The sequence below is a fragment of the Mobula hypostoma genome, chromosome 8 (assembly GCF_963921235.1).
Source record: "Mobula hypostoma chromosome 8, sMobHyp1.1, whole genome shotgun sequence".
Lineage (NCBI taxonomy): Eukaryota > Metazoa > Chordata > Chondrichthyes > Myliobatiformes > Myliobatidae > Mobula > Mobula hypostoma.
This window is the reverse complement of record NC_086104.1, coordinates 23279278-23306315: the sequence shown is the minus strand read 5'-3', so window position 1 is coordinate 23306315 and position 27038 is coordinate 23279278. Positions and strand designations below refer to the sequence as shown.

Genomic DNA, 27038 nt, shown 5'->3' with positions numbered 1-27038 from the left:
TTTTAGCTCTAGCTCTCAGGTCGTTGGCCATCTGAAATCTGCCATCACTCCTTTGGACAATCTATAATAGATAAGGAGCAATTTTCCAGTGATGGAGATAGTGCATTCACGGGCCATCTCCTTGCTCAAGGTTTCTCTCTACAATAATGCAGCTTGAAATGCTGAATGCTCCCAGTCTGTTGTGTTTCAGATTTCCAGCATCCACAGTTACTCGCTTCGTCTCATAGCTCATGGCTCCCATTGAGCTGCCATATGAGGTCACGCTCAGACGAGGGGTTCCCCGCCTGGCGTCTACGGACTCCCTTGGTTAACGGTAAGGGTCCATGGCGCAGAAAGGTTGGGAACCCCTGGCTTAGAGGAGACACAAGATGAGCCGGTAGATGGCTCAAACCAGTTACTCTCACCAAGGGCAATTGCGACAGATCTAAACTTTACAGTGCAGGTACGCACCATAAAGAAGGAAATAAAGAGATAATGGCTCCTCTGTCAGTGTATTATCTGAAGGAAGACGTGAGCATTGCGGACAGTGGGTGGTTATATACCTAACCGTGATCATGTAGAGCATGTGTACAATGAAGAGAGTACGTTTAGAATGATGTTCAGCAATAACTACCTGCTATTGACATGTTGGTTTTGCTGCCAGTCTCTTCCAGCTTGCTTCCCTCTCCATCTCCCTTTTGCTGGTTCTCGGGGTGCAGGGTTTCTGCTCAGTGGGGTGCAGGATTGCACTGAAATTGGTCATTTTCAACCTATTTCTGGCATTACACTTTCTACCCTGCCCTGTTAACTTAATAACTGCTGGGTGGTTACCTGCCTAATAAGGGTTCCTTTCAGGTTCTGCTGACCAATTTTAATGGTCTGTAAAAGTGATAACCTTTGAAATAATACTGACACCGTGAACTAAAGAAATTGAAGCTGCCGGCAGTTTATTGCAGTATCACATTCCTGTGGACCAATATCACTGGAACAAAAACTTTACCTACACATACATGATTCTGAGTTAGTGTTCAGGACCCTTTCAGAGAATGGAGACTGCTACTTTCTCGCATCAAAGTTGCTGGTGAACGCAGCAGGCCAGGCAGCATCTCTAGGAAGAGGTGCAGTCGAAGTTTCAGGCCGAGACCCTTCGTCAGGACTAACTGAAGGAAGAATGAGTAAGAGTTTTGAAAGTTGGAGGGGAAGGCGGAGATCCAAAATGATAGGAGAAGACAGGAGGGGGAGGGATGGAGCCAAGAGCTGGACAGGTAATAGGCAAAAGGGATACGAGAGGATCATGGGACAGGAGGTCCGGGAAGAAAGACAAGGGGGGGGGGACCCAGAGGATGGGCAAGGGGTATATTCAGAGGGACAGAGGGAGAAAAAGGATAGTGAGAGAAAGAATGTGTGTATAAAAATAAGTAACAGATAGGGTACGAGGGGGAGGTGGGGCATTAGCAGAAGTTAGAGAAGTCGATGTTCATGCCATCAGGTTGGAGGCTACCCAGACGGAATATAAGGTGTTGTTCCTCCAACCTGAGTGTGGCTTCATCTTTACAGTAGAGGAGGCCGTGGATAGACATGTCAGAATGGGAATGGGATGTGGAATTAAAATGTGTGGCCACCTCTTGGCTCCGTCCCTCCCCCTCCTGTCTTCTCCTATCATTTTGGATCTCCCCCTCCCCCTCCAACTTTCAAATCTCTTACTCACTCTTCCTTCAGTTAGTCCTGACGAAGGGTCTCGGCCTGAAACGTCGACTGCACCTCTTCCTAGAGATGCTGCCTGGCCTGCTGCGTTCACCAGCAACTTTGATGTGTGTTGCTTGAATTTCCAGCATCTGCAGAATTCCTGTTGTTGGCTGCTACTTTCTCATTTTCTTCTCAAGGGAATTGGAGCAAAACTGTAATCAAAGCCAGTCATTCTTTGGTACTTTTGCATCTAGAATGTTACTTGCTATTTATCAGTCCATGCTTGTATATTATCTAGGTCTAGCTGCACACAGGCCTGAACTGCCTCATTGCTGAGGAGTTGTGTATCAGGAGCAGCCATCCCTGCTTTGGAAGCTATGATGAAAGGTAAGTTACTGACAAAGCAGTTGAAAATATGAAGCTGCTCTGAGGAATGCCTCCAGTAATGGCCTGAACCTGGGATGATCCACATCCTGCAATCACAACCATCTTTGTTTATGCAAGATGCAACTCCAACGCTGGAGTGTGAACCCCTTGATGCCCACTGACTTCCATTTATCCAGAACTCCTTGTTGTCCCATCTAGTCAAACGGACTCAGAGTGATACAGCATAGAAACTGGTCCTTCAGCCCACCTGGTCCATGCCCACGACAACATTCTCCATGTTCACCCCATTTGCACATGTTTGCCCATACTCCTCCAAGACCTTCTCTTCGATGTACCTATGCAAATGCCTCTTCAATTTTGCCTTCACCATCTCCCCTGGCAGCTCATTCCAAATATTCACTACACTCTGTGTAAAGAAGTTACCTCTGAGGTCTCTTAAACATCGCCCTCTTATCTTTTATCTGTAACCCCTAGTTTTAGATTCCCCAACTCTGGGAAGAAGGTTATAACCATCTATCATATCCATACACCCCATCATTTTATAAGCTTTTATGAGGTCACCTCTCATAGTCCCATGCTCCAAGGAATAAAGATCCAATGTGGCCAACGTCTCCCTATAACTCAGTCCTGCTAGACTTTGATGTCAGGGGCAGTAAGTCTCATTTCACCTTTAGAATTTAATTATTTGGTCAATGATTGGGGGCAAGACAGTGATGTGGTTATTCTAGTTATTCCAAAACTGGGCATCAATCAGGAGGTTTATTCTCGCTTGATGGCACTAGATGACAGCTTTCATCACTTTGGTAGGACCAACCAGGATAGGTCTTACACAGTGAATGGCAGGGCACTGAAAGCAAAGAAATCTGGGAATACAGATCTATAATTCATTGAAAGTGACACCACAGGTAGATAGGGTCATTAAGCAAGCTTTTTGCCACAATGGCCTTCATAAATCAAAGTATTGAGTACAGGAGATGGGATGTTATGTTGAAGTTGCACAAGACATTGGTGAGGCCTCATTTGGAGTACTGCGTGCAGTTTTGGTCACCTACCTATAGGAAAGAAATAAGTAAGTTTGAAAGAGTACAGGGAAAATTTACAAGGATTTTGCCGGGTCTAGATGAACTGAGTTGTAAGGAAAGATTGAATAGGTTCAGACTTTATTCCTTGGATAGGAATGCTCTATTCCTTTGATAGAGATATACAAAATTATGAGGGTAAATGCAAGCAGACTTTTTCCTCTGAGTTTGGGACAGACAATAATTAGAGGTCATAGGTTAAGAGTGAAAGGTGAAAAGTTTAAGGGAATGCAAGGGGAAACTTCTCCACTCAGAGAATCATGGGAGTGTGGAACAAGGTGCATACGTGCAAACTTGATTTCAACACTTAAGTTTGGATAGGGGTATGGAGGGTATAGTCCCAGTGCAGGTCAATGGGAGTAGGCAGTTTAAATGGTTCGGCACAAACTAGACGGGCGGAAGGGCCTGTTTCTGTGCTGTACTTACTATGACGCTATAACTTTGCGGATGGAAGCAGACATGGAGTATCAAATGCCAGTCTCTTCAGACATGCTCAGGTCAGTAAATACAGATTGAAATGATGATTCCGGGGTTATATATAAGTGGATATTAACACTAGAAAATGAATATGTGGTAGATTTGGGTTCAATTATACCTTTTAAGAGAAGATTCGATACATACATAGATAAGAGGGGTATGGAGGGATTTGGTCCGGGTGCAGGTAGGGACCAGGCAGGGAATGAGGCAAGCATGGACTGGATGGGCCAAAGGACCTTTTACTGTCCTATAGTGCTCTATAATTCTATAACCTGTGATGACAGTGTATCTACTCTACCTCTTTTTGCCTAAATGCTCCTTCTTCCTCCAAATCTGGGCAACATGCCTGAGGCTCAGTGTTATATGAATGACTGTGAAAGAACTCCTGCATTGAAAGGAATTACCAGGAGGGAACAGAATGTCAGAGGTGATGCAGAAACAACAGTCAAACAAGGAAGCAAAAGTCACTTGCAGGTGACAGCTGGACCCAGCTTTAAGAGTCAAAGTTTAGCAACAAGCAGCCAGGCAATCATGAAGCATCTGTTCCATTTGAACACTGTATAAAATGAACAGCCCACACAACATGGGGATTTCCTTGTATTTGCATTGAATATGTAGATGGGAAAAAATGATTCACACTTAACCACGCAAACACGAGGAATTTTGCAGATGCTGGAAATTCAAGCAACACACATCGAAGTTGCTGGTGAACACAACAGGCCAGGCAGTATCTCTAGGAAGAGGTACAGTTGATGTTTCGGGCCGAGACCCTTTGTCGGGACTAACTGAAGGAAGAGTGAGTAAGAGAACTGAAAGTGGGAGAGGGAGGGGGAGATCCAAAATGATAGGAGAAGATAGGAGGGGGAGGGATGGAGCCAAGAGCTGGACAGTTGATTGGCAAAAGGGATATGAGAGGATTATGAGACAGGAGGCCCAGGGAGAAGGAAAAGGGGGAGGGGGGAAAAAACCCAGAGGATGGGCAAGGGGTATATATCAATAAATAACGGATGGGGTACAAGGGGGAGGTGGGGAATTAGCAGAAGTTTGAGAAGTCAATGTTCATGCCATCAGGTTGGAGGCTACCCAGACGGAATATAAGGTGTTGTTCCTCCAACCTGAGTGTGGTTTCACCTTTACAGTAGAGGAGGCCGTGGATAGACATATCAGAATGGTAATGGGATGTGGAATTAAAATGTGTGGCCACTGGAAGATCCTGCTTTCTCTGGCGGACAGAGCGTAGGTGTTCAGCAAAACGATCTCCCAGTCTGCGTCGGGTCTCGCCAATATATAGAAGGACACATCAGGAGCACTGGGCTCAGTATATCACCCCAGCCGACTCACAGGTGAAGTGTCGCCTCACCTGGAAGGACTGACTGGGGCCCTGAATGTTGGTGAGGGAGGAAGTGTAAGGGCATGTGTAGCACTTGTTCCGCTTACAAGGATAAGTGCCAGTGGGGAGATCAGTGGGGAGGGATGGGGGGGACGAATGGACAAGGGAGTCGCGTAGGGAGCGATCCCTGCGGAAAGCGGGGGGGGGAGGGAAAGATGTGCTTAGTGGTTGGATCCCGTTGGAGGTGGCGGAACTTATGGAGAATAATATGTTGGACCCGGAGGCTGGTGGGGTGGTAGGTGAGGACCAGGAGAACCCTATTCCTAGAGAGGTGGCGGGAGGATGGAGTGAGAGCAGATGTCCCCCACTTTTCCTTCACTACATCGACGACTGCATTGGCGCTGCTTCCTGCATGCATGCTGAGCTCGTTGATTTCATTAAATTTGCCTCCATCTTTCACCCTGCCCTCAAGTTTACCTGGTCCATTTCCAACACCTCCCTCTCTTTTCTAGATCTTTCTGTCTCTGTCTCCGGAGACAGCTTATCTACTGATGCCTACTATAAGCCTACTGATTCTCACAGCTATCTGGACTATTCCACCTATCACCCTGTCTCTTGCAAAAATGCCAACCCCTTCTCGCAATTCCTCCATCTCCGCCGCATCTGCTCTCAGGATGAGGCTTTTCATTCCAGGACGAGGGAGATGTCCTCCTTTTTTAAAGAAAGGGGCTTCCCTTCCTCCACCATCAACCCTGCTCCCAAACGCATCTCCCCCATTTCATGCACATCTGCTCTCACTCCATCCTACTGCCACCCCACTAGGAATAGTCCTAGTCCTCACCTGGTCCTCACCTACCACCCCACCAGCCTCCGGGTCCAACATATTATTCTCTGTAACTTCTGCCACCTCCAACGGGATCCCACCACTAAGCACATCTTTCCCTCCCCCACTCTCTCTGCTTTCCTCAGGGATCGCTCCCTACACGACTCCCTTGTCCATTCATTCCCCACATCACTCCCCACTGATCTCCCTCCTGGCACTTATCCTTGTAAGTGGAACAAGTGCTACATATGCCTTTACACTTCCTCCCTTACCACCATTCTGGGCCCCAGACAGTCCTTCCAGGTGAGGCGACACTTCACCTGTGAGTCGTCTGGGGTGATATACTGCGTCCAGTGCTCCTGATGTGGCCTTCTATACATTGGCGAGACCCGACGCAGACTGGGAGATCATTTTGCTGAACACCTATGCTCTGTCCGCCAGAGAAAGCAGGATCTCCCAGTGGCCACACATTTTAATTCCACATCCCATTCCCATTCAGACATGTCTATCCACGGCGCCCTCTACTGTAAAGATGAAGCCACACTCAGGTTGGAGGAACAACACCTTATATTCTGTCTGGGTAGCCTCCAACCTGATGGCATGAACATTGACTTCTCAAACTTCCGCTAATGCCCCACCTCCCCCTCATACCCCATCCGTTATTTACTTATATACACACATTCTTTCTCTCTCTCTCTCTCCTTTTTCTCCCTCTGTCCCTCTGACTATACCCCTTGCCCATCCTCTGGGTTTTTCCCCCCCTCCCCCTTTTCCTTCTCCCTGGGCCTCCTATCCCATGATCCTCTCATATCCCTTTTGCCAATCACCTGTCCAGCTCTTGGCTCCATCCCTCCCCCTCCTGTCTTCTCCTATCATTTTGGATCTCCCCCTCCCCCTCCCACTTTCAAATCTCTTACTAGCTCTTCCTTCAGTTAGTCCTGACGAAGAGTCTCGGCCTGAAACGTCGACCGTACCTCTTCCTAGAGATGCCGCCTGGCCTGCTGCGTTCACCAGCAACTTTGATGTGTGTCACACCTAACCAGCATGGTTTGTCAATCAGCTTTAAAATATTAAGATGCTGAAATTTGGAAGTAATGATGCAAGACCACCCCCTCATCTCCCACTGAGAAAGCTGTAGTGGAATCCTAAAGGAAGCTTCAGTAATGGCCTTCCTTTCATCATAGCATCAAAAGCACAGATGTATGATCACTTGCATCTCCTTAGCAAATGACCATAAGTCCATAAGACATTGGAGCAAACCCAGCCTGCTTCCTGCAAGACTTGGAAAACAATCAGACATAGAATGAAAAAGAGCAAATAGCACTTGCATCCAAGAAGTATCAGGCAAAGACGATTATGCATATGGTCACTTGCCAAAAGCAATGACCTCTACCGTGAAGAAAGACAAGGTAGCAGGTGCATGGAAAATTACCATTCATGTTGCCTTCCATGCAATGTTCCCTCTAAGGTGAGTGCATGTGTGCTCGTACACACATCTTTTGCTACTAGCAGACAAAGGAATTTAAACTGCTCACAAAAGATTGCCGCCCTCTGCCTCATTGGCATGTTAAGTATATCTCACAATTGAACGCAATCTGATGTGGATGGTGTTGACAACGTTGAGTTTGTGATGATTTGTCTGCAGATTTTAGAAATGGCTTGTTTATACTGTTTTCATTGGAGAAATTATTGATTCACTATGTCGAATTCCAAAGAAGCAAAGGGCGTGAAGTGCAAAAGAACTGCTAGTTTATTTGAAGTGGAATGCGTTAATGAAACAGTAGAAACTGCTACACTGAAAGCTCATGAGGTCAGGAGCATGCGATAAGAAATATTTATGTACGATACAGACACTGGTCTTTTCTGCATGTATTGTCACAATGCAAAAGCAAATCACATATGAATGGTGTGCAAAAGCTCAGGCAAAAGGATCTTTCGTTACCCGCTATAGGTCTGCTACATATGCTTTGTGAGAGTGCAGGTGAATGAGAGCAAAAACAATCAAACCCAGAGGAGATCAAGGTTCTTACTGACAGTGTTTTGCTAGCTGTTGAAATGAATACCTCTACATATAAAAAATTCAGTGCACTCATATTGTTGTCATTGGGCAAAACTTGCACAGTACAAGATTTTTGTGCACACTCATTACAAATTAGAGGGAATACTGACTCAGTGTCACACAGCATCACAGCTTAAACATCTACCACAAGCCCTTTAAGGAGAGAGCGCAGTGAAGACTCAAAAGATTGATTAGTGGGATAATTGGTTATTAACTGTGGAGAGATTGTGCAAGCATGGCACTTTACTCTAGAGTTTGGAAGGAGATGACCTTATTGAAACATATAAACAACAGGGAGGATGTTTCACCAGTTTGAGGAACATCAAATTAAGAGACCCAAATAAGGGACAGATCATTGAACACTGAAAATGGGGGAGAAAAGAGGGCAGTGGATTTTTGGAATTTTCTACTCTATTAGACTTTTGAATGCTCAGTTTTTTGTTGCATTTAAATCAAGGGTTGATAGATACAAGACATTCTACAGACGCTGGAAATCTTGAGAATCATACACAAAATGCTGGAGGACATCAGCAGGTCTGACAGCATCTATAGAGGGAAACAAACAGTCAACCTAAGACCTTTCATCAGGACGTGATGAAAAATCCCAGGCCGAAATGTCAGCTGTTTATTTCCGTCCACAGATGCTGTCTGAACTACTGAGTTCCAGGAGGTTAATTGATTTCTCGTTATCAATAGAATCAAACAATAGTGCAGAAAACTGGTGTTGAGGTAACAGATCAGACATGTTCTTATTAAATGGTGGACAGGTTTGAGTCTTGAATGGCCTACTCTTGCTCCTATTTTTTTTTCACTTATCAAATCTTTGACTCAAAATTTGGCTGTATCATTATGCAACAAAGGATTAGATCTTTTCAGTTCAAGAGTGATTGGGATCAAGCGAGAAAGTCTAGCAGAAGCCATAAATAGATTAATCATTATCTCACTGAGTCCTGAGTAGGAAAGAGAGGGCTGTACAGCCAAGTTATGTTCCTTCTACCCCTCATTACTGGAATGTCAAAAACGGGGGTTCCCAAACTGGGATCCACAGACCCCTTGGATATGGTAAGGCTCCATGGCATAAAAAAAGGTTGGGAATCCCTGCAATAAAAACTGGGAATTTGTGGTGCATTATCTAAGCTGAAGTTCTTGGTAAGGTGTTCATCAGTTAAGAGTTTCCTCAGTAGGAATAGGAATATGCTTAATAGTAAATAACTCTGTTACTAATCTGGTACATTTCTGCTTGGTCATGTCTGGTATGGTGCATGATGTAGAGGGAAGCGCAAAAAGGCCAGTGAAACAGAAAAGAAATTGGTAAAATAAACTGAAATTCTGACTGTCAATTAAAAACAATATAAAGGAAAGAATTGCTCTAAAACCATCGGGGAGTGGTGTTATTTCATGGTGCAACGTGTTTGTGAGGTATTTCAGCGGGTTGTGAATACAGCGACACTAGTGCAGCATTGTTACTACAGGAGGGGAGGGGGGAATGGAACCAATCTTACCTTGCGCCACTTCACTTCCAGAGCAAATTGGAGCAACACTCCAGAGGGTTTGCTGGAATGCGGCATCAACGTGTAATGTGCTATAGCCATATGACAAATGCTGCAAGAGAACAGATCAGCTCAGCATCAGCTCAAGACTGCAGGCTAAGCTTAAGTACATTTATAAAAAAAAACTGGCCAGTTCAGACATGGCATCCCCTCAAGACATTCAAAGTGTAAACACAGCGGCCTTCAAAGATGCTTCAAGAATTTATTCTATCATCATTAAATAATACAAGTAGATGAAGATTTTCTTAAATATATTTGAACACTTTAACTAACATTATTGGTTTCAGACAACATTGCATCGCATCTTCTGGATACATAGAAAAGTAAGCATTTTTACATCAATCACAGCCACATGTTTCAGATATTGCATAAAAAACATTACATTAAGGCTGATCAAGTGTTCCAGGTTACCCATCATATTTGTCCTGAAATTCTCTGTCAGTGAGCAAGGTTAAACGTGCTAGTCAATCACAACAGTGCACTGTATTTCCTCTCCAAAGTTCATTCCATTCTGGATGTGAACTGCAACATGCTGAAATATCAATATAGCATGTATGGCGCCAGCAATGAATTTGTCAACCTCTGGACTTTCCTTCACATCTGAAATCTAACAATTAAAATGTGAGCAAGTTTCTGACAAAATTGCAAAATAACTAATCCCCAAACATTATTGGGACTTTGTTTCTCTTTTTACTGCCATTTTCCCTCCTGTACTGTAAAACCTCCCCACACCACCCTTACTTCCTCTCTTTTCTTTCTCCGGCCCCTGGCACATTTTGCACAAGTATCATCCAAAGAGCAGACGTGATCCATGTGAAGTCTCTCCATCATAAGGTATCCTTAACACAAGCCTTCAATTCCAACCTTAATCCTCACATCAACGTCCACAAACAATGGGAGTGGAAATTCTGGATGGTAAGGCTTTCATTAACTTTAGGTTTAGGACTTAAAGCTTCACTGCCAATCAAAAGTAGCTAAGAGTGTAAGACAATTGAATCTTTATAATGGCTCGCAACACAGAAGCTTAACCAGCAGACATAATTTTTTTGGTTTGAAAGCACATTTAAACATCATCCATGTCCTAGGGAAACTGAAGTTGGACTAACCATCTTACACACAAAAAGGAATGTAAATGAACTTTGTTTGGCTTTGCTTGATTTCTGCTAATTCGGCCTAATCAGAGAATGAAAATTATGGCATGCTTCCTTGCAAGCACTGAAAAGTGATCAGTGAGACGTTTTACTCACCAGGTACCGCTCTGAGGAAATGCTGACTAAAATAAGGTCATCTCCAACACGTACTTTTTCTCCTTCTGAGCGTTGTTTAGAGGCTGGATGTATGGTCCACCAGCAGGCCTCCCCTACACAGACAGGAGTGTTAAAACAATGCTCCCTTGCAGCACACATTCATTTTCCATATGGGTGCCACTGGTATAAAGTGAAACTTTGAAACATAGTCCGAGTTCTGGGTTCAAAGACATAAGCTGACCTTTTAATAGTACGGCTCATGAAGTAAATACATCTGTCTTTTGATAATGAACTTTACATTGCTGTTGATGCAATGCTCATTTTAAGTCTGGGACCTTTCTCAGCAAAAGTTCTGTTGTCTTTCAACTTTTGGAATCTGCCAACATTTTAAACTCCACTGTATAAGTGTCTCCCTTCATTTTAAGTCCCTGTGGAAGTGAATATTTCAGATTGTAGAAATGTAACCCTTGTAATCACAATTTCGGCAACAGAAGCTTGGCAGGTAGTAGACACATTTGTGGTACTGTTTAGAATCAACACGACATGAGAGACATTCTTCAGCTGGCCGTGCACTTAGGGTCCGCCTCCACTTCCTTCAGCACCACTGCAGTCTGCACAAGTCCGCAGGGAAGAGGCCGTCCTGTCACACACCATGTGCCTGTTTCAGGATTTTAATCCTGACTGCCTTTGGGGGAACACACATACTTTGACCTGAAATGAGCTGACTGAGGGCCAGAGGCAATAGCTGAAGACATGTTGGAGGCCAGAGGCCAGTATACTCAACCTACCACTGAGCCCAGATGAGCAGGGAGATGGTGTGAAACACTTCTAGTCCTAAAGATCACTGCGTGGCTGGGGCTTCCTCAGCAGTAAGTACTAGCACTGGTTTACTCAGTTTTAATTATTTATTGACAGTTAAACATGATTTAATTAAATGGTATCTTCTCTTAACATTTTAAAATACTTTAAACACAGGTATTTGAATAGTGAAGGGATATTTCAAATTAGTTTAACAGCCTTTGATTCCCTAAGGCCCAGTCGTCAACGCACGCTCACCTCTCAGGTGTGGTGTGATAGTTTTGTCTTTCAAATCCATGCACTTCTATGTCTAATACAAGCTGCCCCATGCACACACATCCCATAATGACCCAAATGAAGGTTAGGCTTTGCTGTGAGCCTGCTGCACCCGCTTTCCTCCTACCAGCTCATGTGCTGCACTACTGGTAGGGCTAGCAAAACAAGTCAACCTGCCACATGAAAGAGAGAAACAAATCCTATGTTCTCTTCTCTAACCAAAGAAAGAGTAATACTTCCTTTAAACATACCAGTTGTATCTTCCTGCAATCCGACGTCAAAGGCCAATTTGTCTGTTGAAGATCGAGATGTGGACAAACAAGAAAGATACTTGGAAACAAAAGGCAGGAAAGCAATGGGTTAAAATTTCAGACTGGTGACAGTTTACATGAGAATGATAGCAAACAGCAGGTCACTGACGAGGAATTTTCAATCTTTCTAAATCAATTCAAGCCACTAACTGAAAATTAGCAATAAAAACAGAGAATATTAGAAATAATCAGCAGGTCAGATGATATCACTAGAGGGAAAAACAGAAGGAACATCCAAGATCATTGACCCTAAGTGTTAACTCCATATCTCTTTCCACAAATGCTGCCTTATTCAAGTATTTTCTGTTTTTTTGCTATCTAAACCAGTGGTCCCCAACCTCCGGGCCACGGATCGATACGTTGCCACGAAGAATGCAGCGGTGCAGCGGTGGCCGGAACGCAGCCAGCACATCTTTAAGAAAAAAGCCGAAATAAACAAGCTAATTAATTTGGTGCTGCCTGGCACGTAAATGTCGGCCCAGATCAGAGGCGACACAATCAGCAATCACCTCTGATCTGGGCCGACATTTACATGCTGGCGGCACCTAATTAATTAGCTTGTTTATTTCGGCTTTCTTCTTAACTATGTGCTGGGTGCGTTCTGGCTACCGCTGCACCCCTGCATGCTTCGCGGCAACGTATCGGTCCGCAGCCCGGAGGTTGGGGACCACTGATCCAAACATATTGTCGTAGGTTTTCTGCAAAGCATGTTATGGTTTCTGAGTGTTAAAAATTCTCAAGGAACCTAGAAATTAATCTCCAAGTCCTTGGAGTCCCTTGTCCACATCAAACAGTCAGGAACCAATTCAGTACATCTGTTTGCTGTAAAGGATAGTGGGTAATTTGGATGTTTTCTATTATGTTATGAATATATGTCAGATTAGATATACTTTCTTCTGTATGAGCGCCACAATAATAAAAAATTTGAATTCCATTTGTGAATCTGGGCGTAAAATAGTTCACAGAAGTTAGTAACTTACCATTCCACTGTACGAGTGCCTGAGCAAAACTGCGTGTCCATACAGAAGTGTCCGATGGCCACCGCCCTGCGTTGTCTGTTTAGTAAATGATGATAATGTTAAGAGTTTTATAGCAAATAAAACACAAGGCACTCTACTATGTGTTACAGTCTCCGATAATTTATTAGTCCTTTTAAACGCTCTTTTTAGTTAACCAACTAAGACGCTCTAAAGCTAAACAACAAATTACAAAAATTCGAATGGGAAATGGGATCATTACTTCGAATCATTCTGATATTAATGATACATTTAAGAACTATTATTCTCAACTTTATACCTCTCAATCTTTAAATGATAGTATCTCTGTTGAGCATTTTTTAAAATAGTTTAAATATTCCTTCGTTCTCCTCCAACTTTAAAGCAAAATTCAATGAACCATTATCACTACAGGAAATATCATCTGCCATCTCTGCATTACAGTCGGGTAAATCTCCTGGACCTGATGGCTTTTCTGCAGAATTTTATAAATCATTTTCTTCACTGCTTTCGTCTCAATTATTTTTAGTTCTATCTGATTCGTTTAAACATGGTAAATTGCCTGCATCATTTAACGAGCCATGTATCATTCTTTTAGCTAAAAAAAGGTAAAGATCCGACAGAGTGTTCTTCATATAGGCCGATTTCTTTATTAAATGTCGATGTTAAAATTTTGGCTCGTAGATTAGAGAACATTATACCTTCTGTTATTTCTGAAGATCAAACTGGTTTTATCAAAAATCGCCTTCCCTTTTTTAATATACAGCGCTTATTTAATATCTTATATTCACCCACAACTGGGACTCCTGAATGTGTTATTTCTCTTGATGCAGAGAAAGCGTTCAATCGTGTGGAGTGGAATTACCTTTTTGCAGTTCTAGGAAAATTTGATTTTGAACAAAGTTCTATTGCATGGTTTAAATTGTTATATTCATGTCCCACCGCTTCTGTTTTGACCAACTCTCAGCCATCCCAGTCTTTCAGCCTTAAGCGTGGCACTTGTCAAGGTTGCCCTTTAAGTCCCTTACTCCTCGATTTGGCTACAGAGCCACTGGCGATTGCGTTTCGTAGTTGTGCTGAATTGACGGGGATTTGGAGGGGAGGTGTTGAGCATAAAGTTTCCCTTTATGCTGATGATCTTTTACTTTTTATATCAAACCTGACTACCTCCTTGTCCCCAATGTTTTCACTTCTTAATAAATTTAGTCAGCTTTCCGGTTATAAACTTAATTTACATAAGAGTGAACTCTTTCCAATTAATAGAGAAGCACACACTTTAGTAGTCCATGACCTCCCTTTTAAAGTCATTAACAATCAATTCACTTACGTTGGTATTATAGTAACAAGGAACTTCAAGAATATTTTTCGAGAAAATTTTACCAATCTTCTAAAATCTACAAAACAGAGTCTGACACAGTGGTCACCCTTGTCTATGTCTCTTTTAGGTCGAGTTAATGTTAATAAAATGTATATCCTTCCTAAATTTTTATATCTATTTCAGTCTTTACCAATGTTTATTTCTAAAGCTTTTTTTGATGCATTAGATTCTATTATTTCATCCTATCTACGGAAGGGTAAATGCTCTAGACTTAATAAAGCTCACCTTTAAAAATCTAAAAAGGAAGGCGGTATGGTCTTGTCTAATTTTCGTTTATATTATTGGGCAGCCAATATTCGTTGTCTTATTTTTTGGTCTTTCTTCCATAATCAGTCTGACTGCCCAAAATGGGTGGCAATGGAGTTGAATGCTGGTAAGGATCTTTCCATTTCTGCACTTCTCGGATCCACACTTCCTTGTTAATCCTCTTATTAGACATACTCTGAGAATATGGGCTCAGTTCAGAAAATTTAATGGTCTTCATGGTTTTTCTCTCTCTAGCCCTATTTTACACAATCACCTTTTCCTACCTTCTATGCGGGATTCAACGTTTTATGATTGGTATAGAAAGGGTATTGGGTGCTTTGAAGATCTTTTCATAGATAATTGTTTTGCAGCTTTCCAACAACTGTCTGTAAAGTTTAATCTACCTAATACTCACTTCTTTAGATATCTTCAAATTAGACATTGCATTAACCCTTTAATATCAAACTTTCCTGAGATGCCTGAGAAAAACATCCTGGACGTGTTTCCTTGTATCAATCCATTGGGTAAAGGTTTAATATCTGCTATTCGGGATAAGTTAGTGATTTTGAGGCGTGCCCCCTTCGATAAAATTAGAACTGCCTGGGAACATGATCTAAATATCTCCGTATCTGATGTGGTTTGGGATTCAATTCTTAAGTCAGTTAACTTAACCTCTTTATGTGCTGGCCACTGCCTTTTGCAGTTTAAGGTTGTACCCAGAGCTCATATGTCTAAAACTAAATTATCGCGGTTTTACCCTGACATTAGTCCCGTTTGTGATAAGTGTAAAGGGGCTGAGGCTTCTCTTACCCATCTGTACTGGCCTGTCCTAGTCTAGAGAAATTCTGGAGAGAAATTTTTTCAACCCTATCTCATATTCTTAATTGCCATTTGGAACCTAACCCTCTGGTTGCTCTTTTTGGCACCTTGGGTGAAGTAGACATGCACTTGAGTCAGACTAAACTTCGAACATTATCTACTGCCTCTCTCTTGGCGAGACGGTTAGTTCTTATAAGGTGGAAAGATGCAGCCCCACCCACTCACACTCAATGGCTTAGTGATATTATGTCCTGTTTAGACCTTGAAAAGATTCACTATTTACTTCTTAATGTGGACATGAAGTTTCATAAAGTGTGGGGACCTTTTCTTGAATATTTTCATAACTCCTCTTTAGGTTAAGTTTATCCTTTTTTTGTATGCTACAATCCCTTACTTTCAGCTTTTTATTCTGTAAGTTTTACTGTTTTTTGTTGTGAATTACATTATAGTTTTGGTTGTCGACATCATACTTTCTATTTTCTTACATATATTTACAGCTCTGTTGGGCGCTGCACCGTGTGCCTGGACCTGCCCAAGGCCTGAAGCGGCCGTGGCTGGAGGCCGACATGGCCTCGGACTCGAGTCCGGCGGGGCGGCGGCAGGCGGCGCCAAGGCGGCCAGCGAGAACAAACTGGAGGAGAGGCTGTACTCGGTGCTGTCACAAGATTGAGGAAGATGGAGGTGCACAGCCGCCAACCCCAGATTCGGGACGGCACCCACTGACTGACTGGGGTTGAATGCTCCGATTAGGGATTTTTTTTCTTTTATACACAGAAATGATTGGCCTGAGTTTTTTTTCAGTGGGAGGTTGGGGTGGATACTAATCTTACATGATTTTATTTTGGGTGCTTTTTTTATTGTTATGAATTATATATTGGACTTGTTTGTTTTGCACTGTATAAATCTCCATTTTGTAGATGGTTTTTTTTTCTGTAGCTCTATTGTAGAAACGCATAAAAAATTAATTAAAAAACACTCTGCAGTCAGGAAAGCAAATAGAATTCTGCATCGTGGTACTAGATCCAGTAGAGGCTAAATCAGAGGAGCTCACTCTAACTGTATATTGCCCCTCTAAAGCAGGGGGTTCCCAACATGGAGTCCACAAACCCCTCAGTTAATGGTAGGGGTCCATGGCATAAAAAAGGTTGGGAAGCCCTGCTTTAAAGATTTAACTTATGGAAAATTAAATACATGCATGGGAGGATTTAAAGTTTCTGCTGATTGGATTGTTGAAGGGGATCTAGAGGGAGAAGTTTCATTTGGACCAATTGGAGTTAATGGTAAATTTCTGTGCTTTACTCTCAATGTAATTCAGTGTAATTCTAAACTGGTGCGCAGGCTCCTCTGGCTAAAGCTCCTGCCAAAACTCTGCACCTGAGCATCATGACGAATGGGCAACTTCCAAGATAATTAGACTCTCCCTGAGAGTTGTTTGAATAATCTGATTTCTTGCAGCCTCCCACTGTCCCTCCTCCTTCTGCGTGTAAATGACGCAAAGTACATTTTCCAGTGTGAAGGCCACTGGAACGTCCTGTGATCGCAGCCCAACAATGCCCTCAAAATATACTGTAATCCCTTGCAAGATTAATGTAAGTATAATAGACTCTCTAATTTATTCATCACATGCACATCAAAGCTAACAAGAAGGCTATACAACAGGTTGTCAAAACTGCCCAATGCATCCTGCAAGATGTGGGAATTCGGGATACCTGACAGTGTCCCACACAACTACATCTGCAGGAAGTGCACCCAACTTCAGTGGCTGACTGACCGGATCAGGGAGATGGAGCTGGAGTTGAACGTACTCAGGGTCATTCGGGAGGCTGAAGATATTATAGACGAGATTTTTGAAGAGGTGATCACACCCAGACTGCAGGCTTCTGACAGCACATGAGAGACTACCAGGAGAGGTAAGGAGATTAAGAAGTCGGTGAAGGGTTCCCTTCAGAAACAAAGACAGCAGGATACCGGACACTCAAGGGTGGCAGGGAAGAGAAGTGTGCGCAGTCACAATTACGACAGAGAAAGTACTCAGGAAGCTGAATAGGCTAAAGGACGATAAACCTCCTGGACCAGATGGAATGCACCCTCGTGTTCTGAAGGAAGTAGCTGTGGAGATTGCGGAGGCATTAGCGATGATCTTTCAAAAGTCGATAGATTCTGGCATGGTTCCGGAAGACTGGAAGATTGCAAATGTCACTCCGCTATTTAAGAAGGGGGCAAGGAAGCAAAAAGAAAATTATAGACCTGTTAGCTTGACGTCGGTGGTTGGGAAGTTGTTGGAGTCGATTGTCAAGGATGAGGTTACAGAGTACCTGGAGGTATATGACAAGATAGGCAGAACTCAACATGGATTCCTTAAAGGAAAATCCTGCCTGACAAACCTATTACAATTTTTTGAGGAAATTACCAGTAGGCTAGACAAGGGAGATGCAGTGGATGTTGTATATTTGGATTTTGACAAGGTGCCACACATGAGGCTGCTTAACAAGATAAGAGCCCATGGAATTACAGGAAAGTTACATACGTGGATAGAGCGTTGGCTGATTGGCAGGAAACAGAGAGTGGGAATAAAGGGATCCTATTCTGGTTGGCTGCCGGTTACCAGTGGTGTTCCACAGGGATCAGTGTTGGGGCCACTTCTTTTTACATTGTACATCAACGATTTGGATTATGGAATAGATGGCTTTGTGGCTAAGTTTGCTGACGATATGAAGATAGGTGGAGGGGCCGGTAGTGCTGAGGAAATGGCGAGTCTGCAGAGAGACTTGGATAGATTGGAAGAATGGGCAGAGAAGTGGCAAATGAAGTACAATGTTGGAAAGTGTATGGTTATGCACTTTGGCAGAAAAAATAAATGGGCAGACTATTATTTAAATGGGGAAAGAATTCAAAGTTCTGAGATGCAACGGGACTTGGGAGTCCTCGTACAGGATTCCCTTAAAGTTAACCTCCAGGTTGAGTCGGTAGTGAAGAAGGCGAATGCAATGTTGGCATTCATTTCTAGAGGAATAGAGTATAGGAGCAGGGATGTGATGTTGAGGCTCTATAAGGCGCTGGTGAGACCTCACTTGGAGTACTGTAGGCAGTTTTGGTCTCCTTATTTAAGAAAGGATGTGCTGACGTTGGAGAGGGTGCAGAGAAGATTCACTAGAATGATTCCGGGAATGAGAGGGTTAACATATGAGGAACGTTTGTCCGCGCTTGGACTGTATTCCTTGGAGTTTAGAAGAATGAGGGGAGACCTCATAGAAACATTTCGAATGTTAAAAGGCATGGACAGAGTGGATGTGGCAAAGTTGTTTCCCATGATGGGGGAGTCTAGTACGAGAGGGCATGACTTCAGGATTGAAGAGCGCCCTTTCAGAACAGAAATGCAAAGAAATTTTTTTAGTCAGAGGGTGGTGAATCTATGGAATTTGTTGCCACGGGCAGCAGTGGAGGCCAAGTCATTGGGTGTATTTAAGGCAGAGATTGATAGGTATCTGAGTAGCCAGGGCATCAAAGGTTATGATGAGAAGGCGGGGCAGTGGGACTAAATAGGATAAAATGGATCAGTTCATGATAAAATGGCGGAGCAGACTCGATGGGCCGAATGGCCTACTTCTGCTCCTTTGTCTTATGGTCTTATGGTCTAAATATACCCCTTTGGATACTGGCTGGGGGAGATGAACCAGCAGATCACAGCAGCAGCTGCCAGGCTGGTGGTACCCTGGCCGGCTCTGAGACTCGAAAGGGAAGGGTAAAGACAGGCAGTGCAGTAGTTAAGGGGACTCAATAATTAGGAAGACAGAAAGGAGATTCTGTGGCTGCAAATGAGACATTGGGACGGTGTGTTGCCTCCCAGGTGCTAGGGTCCATGACGTATCAGAACTGCTTCAGGATAAGGTAGAGACATGTTCGACACAGCTTTGTGGGCTGAAGGGCTGTATTGTGCTGTAGGTTTTCTATGTTTCTACGTTTCTGTATTCTTAAGGGGGAAGGGGAACAGCCAGAGCTCATGGTGAATATTGGCACCAATGATATCGTCAGAAAAAGGGAAGAGCTCCTATACAGTTAGGAAAGAAGGGCAGCTGAGGTTATAGTCTCTGGATTACACCCTGTGGCACGTGCTAGTGCAGGTAGGAATGGGGTGATAGCACATATGAATGAGTGGCTGTGGAGATGGTGCAGGGTACAGGGTTTTAAGTTCTTAGACCATTGGAACCTTTTCTGTGAAAGGGAAGGGGAGACCTGTACAAGAGTTGCACCTGAACTGGAGGGGAACCAATGTTCTGGCCGGAGGTTTGCTGATCCTAGTCGGGAGAGTTTAAACTGGTCTTGCAGTTGGGATAGGTCGTTTGAAATGTGTACATTTCAATGCTAAGAGAACATGGATCAGTACATAGAACGACAATGTTGTGGCCATGACTGAAACTTGCTTGAGAGAGAGGCAGAAATGAGTGATTAATGCACCAGGTTTTCGAAGTTTTAAAAAAGAAAGAGGAGGAGGTGGTGTTGCACTGCGAAAGAGGGATAATATCACAGCTGCACCCAGAGACATAATGGAGGGTTCAGACATCGAGTTCATTTGGGTGGAACTCAGGAATAGGAAGGATGTAATCACAGTGATGGAATTGTACTACAGTCCGCCCCCCACCCCCAAAAGCCACCGGGATATTAAGGAACAGATATGTAATCAGATTAAGGAAATGTGCAAAAATAATAGCGTTGCCGTCGTGGGGATTTCAACTTCCCTAATATAAACTGGGACCTTCTCAGTGTAAGGGATTCAGATGGGGCTGAGTTTGTTAAGTGTATCCAGGAAAGTTTCTTAAATCAGTATGTGGATGATCCAAAGAGAGGAGGGGTCACACTGGACCTGGTGTTGGATAATGAGCCTGGCCAGGTGACTGACCTTTCCGTGACTCCTTATCTTGCAGGATAGCTATAGGAAAGGATAGGTATGATCCTTGTGGGAGAGTTTTAAATTGGAATAGGGTGAATAATGAGGTCATTAGGAAAGAACTAAGAAGTGTTAATTGGGAACACCTTTTCTCTGGCAAGTCCACATGAGAACAGACACTGGAGAAAGGTTAAAGATCAACTGCATAGAGAACAAAAGTATGGTCCTGTGAGAAGCAAGTATGGGGATTGAAAGATAAGAGAAACTTGGATGTCCAGAGAGGGGATGAATTTAATCAAGAAGGAACAGCATGTAAAACTTTGGAAGTCAAGATCAAATGAAGCACATCAGGAGTATAAACAAGCCAGAAAAGAACTAAAGAAGGGAATTAGGAAAGTGGGGGGTGGGGGTGCATGAAAAGTCCTCGGCAAGTAGGATTAAGATGAATCCCAAATTATTCTATACATATATTAAGAGTAAAAGAATAACTAGGGAGAGGGTGGAACCACGCAAGGAAAAAGGGGGTGCAGAGAATGTGAGTGAGGTACTTAATGAGTACTTTGCTTCAGTATTTACCAAGGAAATGGATATGAAGGACCAGGAAGTCAGTACTGAGTGCATGAATATTTAAGATGTTTAGAGGTCAAGGACGAGGAAGTGTGGGGCCTCCTAAGGAGTTTTAAGGTGGATAAGTCCCCGAGGCCTGATGGGATTTACCACAGGATATTGAATGAGGCAAGAGACAAGATTGCTGGGCCATTGACCAGTATCTTCATGCTTTCTCCAGCCACAGGTGAGGTCCTGGGGCATTGGTGAGTGGCTATGTTGTACCTCTACTTAAAAAGACAACAAAGGAAAATCCTGGGAACTATAGACCAGTGAGTCCCATGTTAGTTGTAGGGAAATTGTGAGAGAAATTTCTTAGGGATGGGATATTTGAGCGTTTAGAAATGAATGGCCTAATTAGGGAGAGCCAGTGTGGCTTTGTGCATGGCAGGTCAGGTCATGTATTGACAACTTGATTGAGTTGTCAAGCTTCACTGCTGCCCTAGATGCCAGTGACGTAACAGACAGTAAGTAAGTACACTTGTGTGCAGGAAATGACATTAAACAATCTTGAATCTTGAAGACATATTGTGAAATGCATCATTTATGTTAAAACCTCTATGGAAATAATTCTAGCCAAACCTTCATCACAACCTGCATGCCTTTAGTGGAGTACCACAGGGTCTTGGAAAATAGCACTATTTGTCAAAGTGCAGAAAGAAAACAAGATGTCCTGTCCTGATATTTAGGTTGGATGATATAATCGCAAAATACAGCCCCCAAAAAAATTTGTCCTAGATAAATCCAAATTTCTTTTCATACCTTCCTAAATACTGTACGTAAAAACACAATCCTGAAGAAAGGAGCGATATTTATAGACTAAATAGAGCTGATGGCACTAACATTGCAAAGGGATTTCCTGTCTTCCACTGCAACAATGGCTGCAACTCAGAAACACACTGTGGGAAACAAGTTACTGCTGTTTAAGGTATTCCTCCAGACGCTGGATTGCCAAAACTATCGTGAAGAATTAGAAAACCAATCACTTAAAATTCCCCCAACAAAGGATGACACAGACTTCAATCCAAAACAAAGCAAAAAAAAAAGGTCAACTTTTAAAAGTATGATTATAAATAGTGGTGAATTTTGCTGCCCTGTGTGAATTTATCAGCTAGCTCAATGCTTTACTTCAGATTACTGACTGTATTTTACTGCGTATGCTACTACCCAAGGGTGATGGTAGCAGGGTAGTTAATTGACTGGAGCAACAACCAGGGGCCAGAATCACTGATCCAGAGACAATAGTTTGAATATTACTATAGCCACTGAGGAATTCAAATTCAGAGTTAAATAAACCTGAGATTAAAAAGATAGTCTGAGCAAACGTGATCAAGAATCAAGGGAATATAGCTTCAAAGTAACTATTAGAAGCAACACACTCAAAATGCTGGAGGAACTCAGCGGATCAGGCAGCATCTACAGAAATGAATAAACAGTTGACATTTCACTTAGAGACCTTTCTTCAAGGCTGGAAAGGGAGGGGAAGGTGCCATACAAATGTAGGGGGAGGGGAAGGAGGATAGCTAGAAGCTGGTAGGTGAAGCCAGGTGAGAATGAAAGGTAAAGGGCTGGAGAGAAAGGAATCTAATAGGAGAGGACAGTGGACCATGGGAGAAAGGAAAGGAGGTGGGGGACCAAGGGGGAGGTGATAGGCACGTGAGAAGAGGTAAAGGGCAAGAGTGGGGAATAGAAGAAGAGGGGAGGAGGAGGGATTTTTTTTACCAGAGGAGAAATCAATAGTTATGCTATCAGGTTGGAGGCTACCCAGATGGAATATAAGGTGTTAGTCCTCTACTCTGAGGGAGGCCTCATTGTGGCACAAAAGGAGGCCATGGACCGACATGTTGGAGCAGGAATAGAAATTGGAATTAATATGTTTGCCCATGGGGAAGTTCCACTTTTGGCAGTTGGAGCGAAGGTGCTCAACGAAGCAGTCCCCCAATTTACGATGGATCTCACCAAAGTAGAGGAGGCCACATCGGGAGCACCAGATACAGTAGATGACTCCAGCAGATTCACAGGTGGAGTGTTGCCTCACCTGGAAGGACTGCTTGGGGCCCTGCATTGAGGTGAGGAAGGAGGTGAATGAGCAGGTGTAGTACTTAGGCCGTTTGCAGGGAGGTGCCAGGAGGGAGATTAGTGGAAAGAGACAAATGGACAAGGGAATTACATATGGGAGCAATTCATGTGATAAGCGGGTGGGGGGGGGGCAGAGGTAAAGGTATGTTTGGTGGTAGGATCCCTTTGGAGATTGTGGAAGTTGCAGAGAATGGTGAGTTGGCTGTGGAGGCTTTTGGCGTGGTAACTACTGGAAAGATTGGAGGGTAAATAAGGAAAAATCTTTTCCTCATTCAGGTAGTGGTAGGAGTCTGTAACTAATTTACTATATTGTCAAGTTGGTTATTATTGTCACATGTAGCAAGGTAAAAGGGTGATAGTGGTAGTAGCCTTCATGAAATATAAAAATGTAGAAAAAAACTTGCATGTGTTCTCAAATATGTGACTAGCAAGGCCACAGGCATGAGGGTGCATCGTGTTAGTTGGTTAGTTCTTTGGTTAACTGAGCTGAACACAATGGCCCAAGAAGCCACAATCTGTGACATAAATTTTCTGTGGTTCTGTGAAACCACAGAATTGCCAAAAACACCTACGTTATTCCCAAATCACCTTCAGAGAAGGAAATTTTCACCTTCACCCAAAGTGGACCCACAGAAACGTGGTTGGCTGTCAACCACATTATGAAATGGGAGTCCGTATAGATGACAGTCTCAGCCTTGCCAATCATATTCACGAAACATGAGTGTATGAGCTATGAAAAATAATGCATGCCATTCCTGATCATGAAGACTACTGATGATTTAAAGTCATATACTGTAACTCTAAACAGAAAATCTCAATTAACTCCTTGTTTAGGTGGAAATTACAATACTCACAGTCAAGCAAAAAAATAGCAAATTAATCCAGCTCTCCAATCTAATCCAGCTAACCTTACAATGATCTCAATGAGTCTAATTTATTGAGATGTTTCATCTTACACAGTTGTTTTGTTTCAGATGAAACAATACAGGAAGGTCTTAAATCTCTGGAAAGATGCAAAAATTTATTTGGATGTTGCCTAGCATTAAAGTGTACAAAATTATGAAGAGCATCAATAGTGAGAAACTCTAACCATAACAGAAGCATCTAAAACCAGAGGAGATAAGTTTAAGATGAGGAGTAAGAGAGTTAGAGAGGATCTGAGGATTTTCTTCTCATCCAGAGGGTGGTTGGAAACTTGAATATAATGCCTGAGAAGGTGGTGGAGCCAGGCACTCTCACAACATATATGGACAAGTAATTGCATCACAAGGGTTTAGAAGGTGTTGGATCAAGTGCTGGGAAATGGAATTAGCATAGTTAGGCACAATGATAATTATGACTGGCCTAAGGACCTATTTCTGTACAAAAAGCCACTCAGTCTTACAGAATGGAAACAAACTCTTCAACCCAACTGACCCATACTAACCAGACATTCACATCGAAGCAATGTGACTCTAAAACACCAAGTGAGGAAGCTACTTGCTCCATAACTTCTCCATGCATCCAAGTGTGCTACCATTCAATGTTTCTTGTACTAACACCCTGCATATCCTGGTATAGGGCTCAAGCTCAGTTAGAATTTACTGTTATCTGACCACAAATATTGAAGTGCCTTTGTGTTCATTTCAACTTGAATTACAGGTAAGTAATTAGTAAGTCAGACCAAATGGATCAGCATTGCAATTCTGTGTTTCAACGATATCAAAAAGCAGTTTGCAAAATAACATATAATGGATCATAACATTACTTCACTGATTTTTATGTAGCAGACTTACTGAAAAGGAAAATTGTATTATGTGTATCTGGATAAGCTACGCAGCAAAAAAAATCACTGCACTGGTAGAATGTACATTGCTGGTGGCATATGTTTGGTTGATTTAATTCTCTGACACTAGAAACATCTGCTATTTGCAGGATATCAGTATTAGTCAGATGTCTTGATTTCACAACAATGAACATGCATAAGACATGCACAAACTGAGCAGCTTCAGGTTGGCATTGTTACAAATCCTGCCATTTGCTTAGCAAGCCACCATGATTTTAGCATTACTCTGGCGAAACTCTCCTTCTCAGAGTTGCTGGTCTGTCCTCCTCCTGAAAAGTGAACAAACAGCATCACCTCTATCAGAACAATGATCCATCATTTTCGAACTGAGGAACACACAATGCAGGAGAAGATCTCAGCAGGTCACACGTTATCTATGGAAGGAAATTAACGTTGCAGGTCAAGACTCTTCATCTGGACTGTTTTGCTTCTCCATTTGATCATGGCTAATTTACTTTCCCTCTCAGCTCCATTACCCTGCCTTCTCCTCATAGCCTTTGACATCCTTACCATTCAAGAACGTATCAACCTCCACTTTAATGACTTGGCCCACACAATTGTCTGCGACAATGAATTCCATGGATTCACCACCCTCTAGCTCAAGGAATCTCTGTTCTGAAGGGTCCTTCTTCTGTTCTGAAGCCGTGCCCCCGGTCCTAATCTTTCACACTATTGGAAATATCTTCTCCACAGCCTCTCTATCTAGGCCTTCCAATATTCAGAAGGTTTCATAGAGATCCCCCCTCATTCTTCTAAACTCCAGTGAGTACAGGCCCAAAGGCATCAAATGCTTCTCAAAAGGTAACCCTTTCGTTCCTGTGATCATTCTCGTAACCCTCCTCTTCACCCTCTCCAATACCAGCCCACCCTTTCTTAGACACAAGCCCAAACACTGCTCACAATACACCAAATGTGATAACTGACTTAGCATTTCACCCTTGCTTTTATATTCTAGTCCTCTCAAAATGAAATCTCACATGGCACTTATCTTCCTTACCACTCAATCAAGTGCAAGTTAGCCTTTTAGGAAATCCTGCACTAAGGCTCCCCAGTCCATTTTCATCTCCAATTTTTGAATTTGCTCCCCATTTAGAAAATAGTCTGCTCTTTTATTCCGTCCACCATAGTGTGTGACCATACACTTCCCCAGACTATATTCTGTCTGGCTCAACATCGCCCATTTTCCTAATATGTATATGGCCTGTCACTCCCTCTTTCTCAAAACTACCTGCCCCTCCACCTATCTCCTGGGAGCATTAGGAAAGAATGGACCAGTTTTTTTAATATTGCAGATACGAAAAGTGAAAATAAAATAAATATCGATGATTTTTTGAAACAATGATCTTATGTAATCTTTCAAAGCAGTGACTATATTCCCAGGAGTTTAAACCATCAGGATCAAAGTTATCTATTGTACACAACACATGAATTATACAGAAAGGTTCAAATAGAAGTGAAGAGTACTGAAGGCACTTTTGTGTCGTGCCTTGGTGCAGTTACTTCCTATATTTTCTTCCCCTTCCCCGTTGCGGCTTAATTAAAGTGGCACAGTCAGAAGATACTGTAACAAGAGCCTCAAATTGCTACAGAAATTGAGCTCATAAACCAACCGGATAATCAAATGCCAAAATGAGCGTAGTCTGGACTGTGTAACATTCAGTCCTTTGTCTGTGTAATTACGCCCAACTTCGCATCCAAGTGATTCAAAATCCCAGAATATGAGTTGAAAAAGGGAATTTTATTGAGTGTCAATAATTTTCCAAAATAAAAGATCAGTAAATTAAAGCATTTCAAGCACCAGGCTGTGCCCAAATTTGAGGGACAGGCAGATAACCTATCACAGGATTCTAACTATTGCCCAGCTTTCTCTTTGCAGCAGGGAGTCACACAAAGACAGCCTTGAGTGGTTGAGACAATGAGCCTTTCACCTTCCAAAAATCACCCACTGACATAGTTGAGATCTGGATGTCACCATGTAGGAAAAATATCATGATATAGCTCCACTAAACTCCATACAATGTACTGCCATCTTATTTGTCTCAGTTTACAAGTAAACACATAAATTAAGACCAGGAGTAGGCCACTCAATCCCTCAAGCCCACTGCATCATTCAATAAAATCCTGGCCAATTTCAATGTAAACTTAACTCTTCCACCCCAACCGCGCCCATCCCCCCCCCAATCATCCTAAGCAACCTCAGCCC

General features: G+C 42.9%; 1 protein-coding gene across 1 annotated transcript in view; it reads right to left on the bottom strand.

Annotated features, from left to right (window-relative positions):
- The window catches only part of ryr2a (ryanodine receptor 2a (cardiac)), an 801439-nt gene that overhangs the window by 501728 nt on the left and 272673 nt on the right, over positions 1–27038 (bottom strand). The window contains exons 4-7 of the mRNA XM_063055593.1: positions 12983–13057; positions 11943–12021; positions 10618–10730; positions 9323–9422 (exon numbers count right to left, since the gene is read on the bottom strand). Of these exons, the coding sequence (XP_062911663.1) occupies positions 9323–9422; positions 10618–10730; positions 11943–12021; positions 12983–13057 (367 nt within the window). The remainder of the gene's footprint in view (positions 1–9322; positions 9423–10617; positions 10731–11942; positions 12022–12982; positions 13058–27038) is intronic.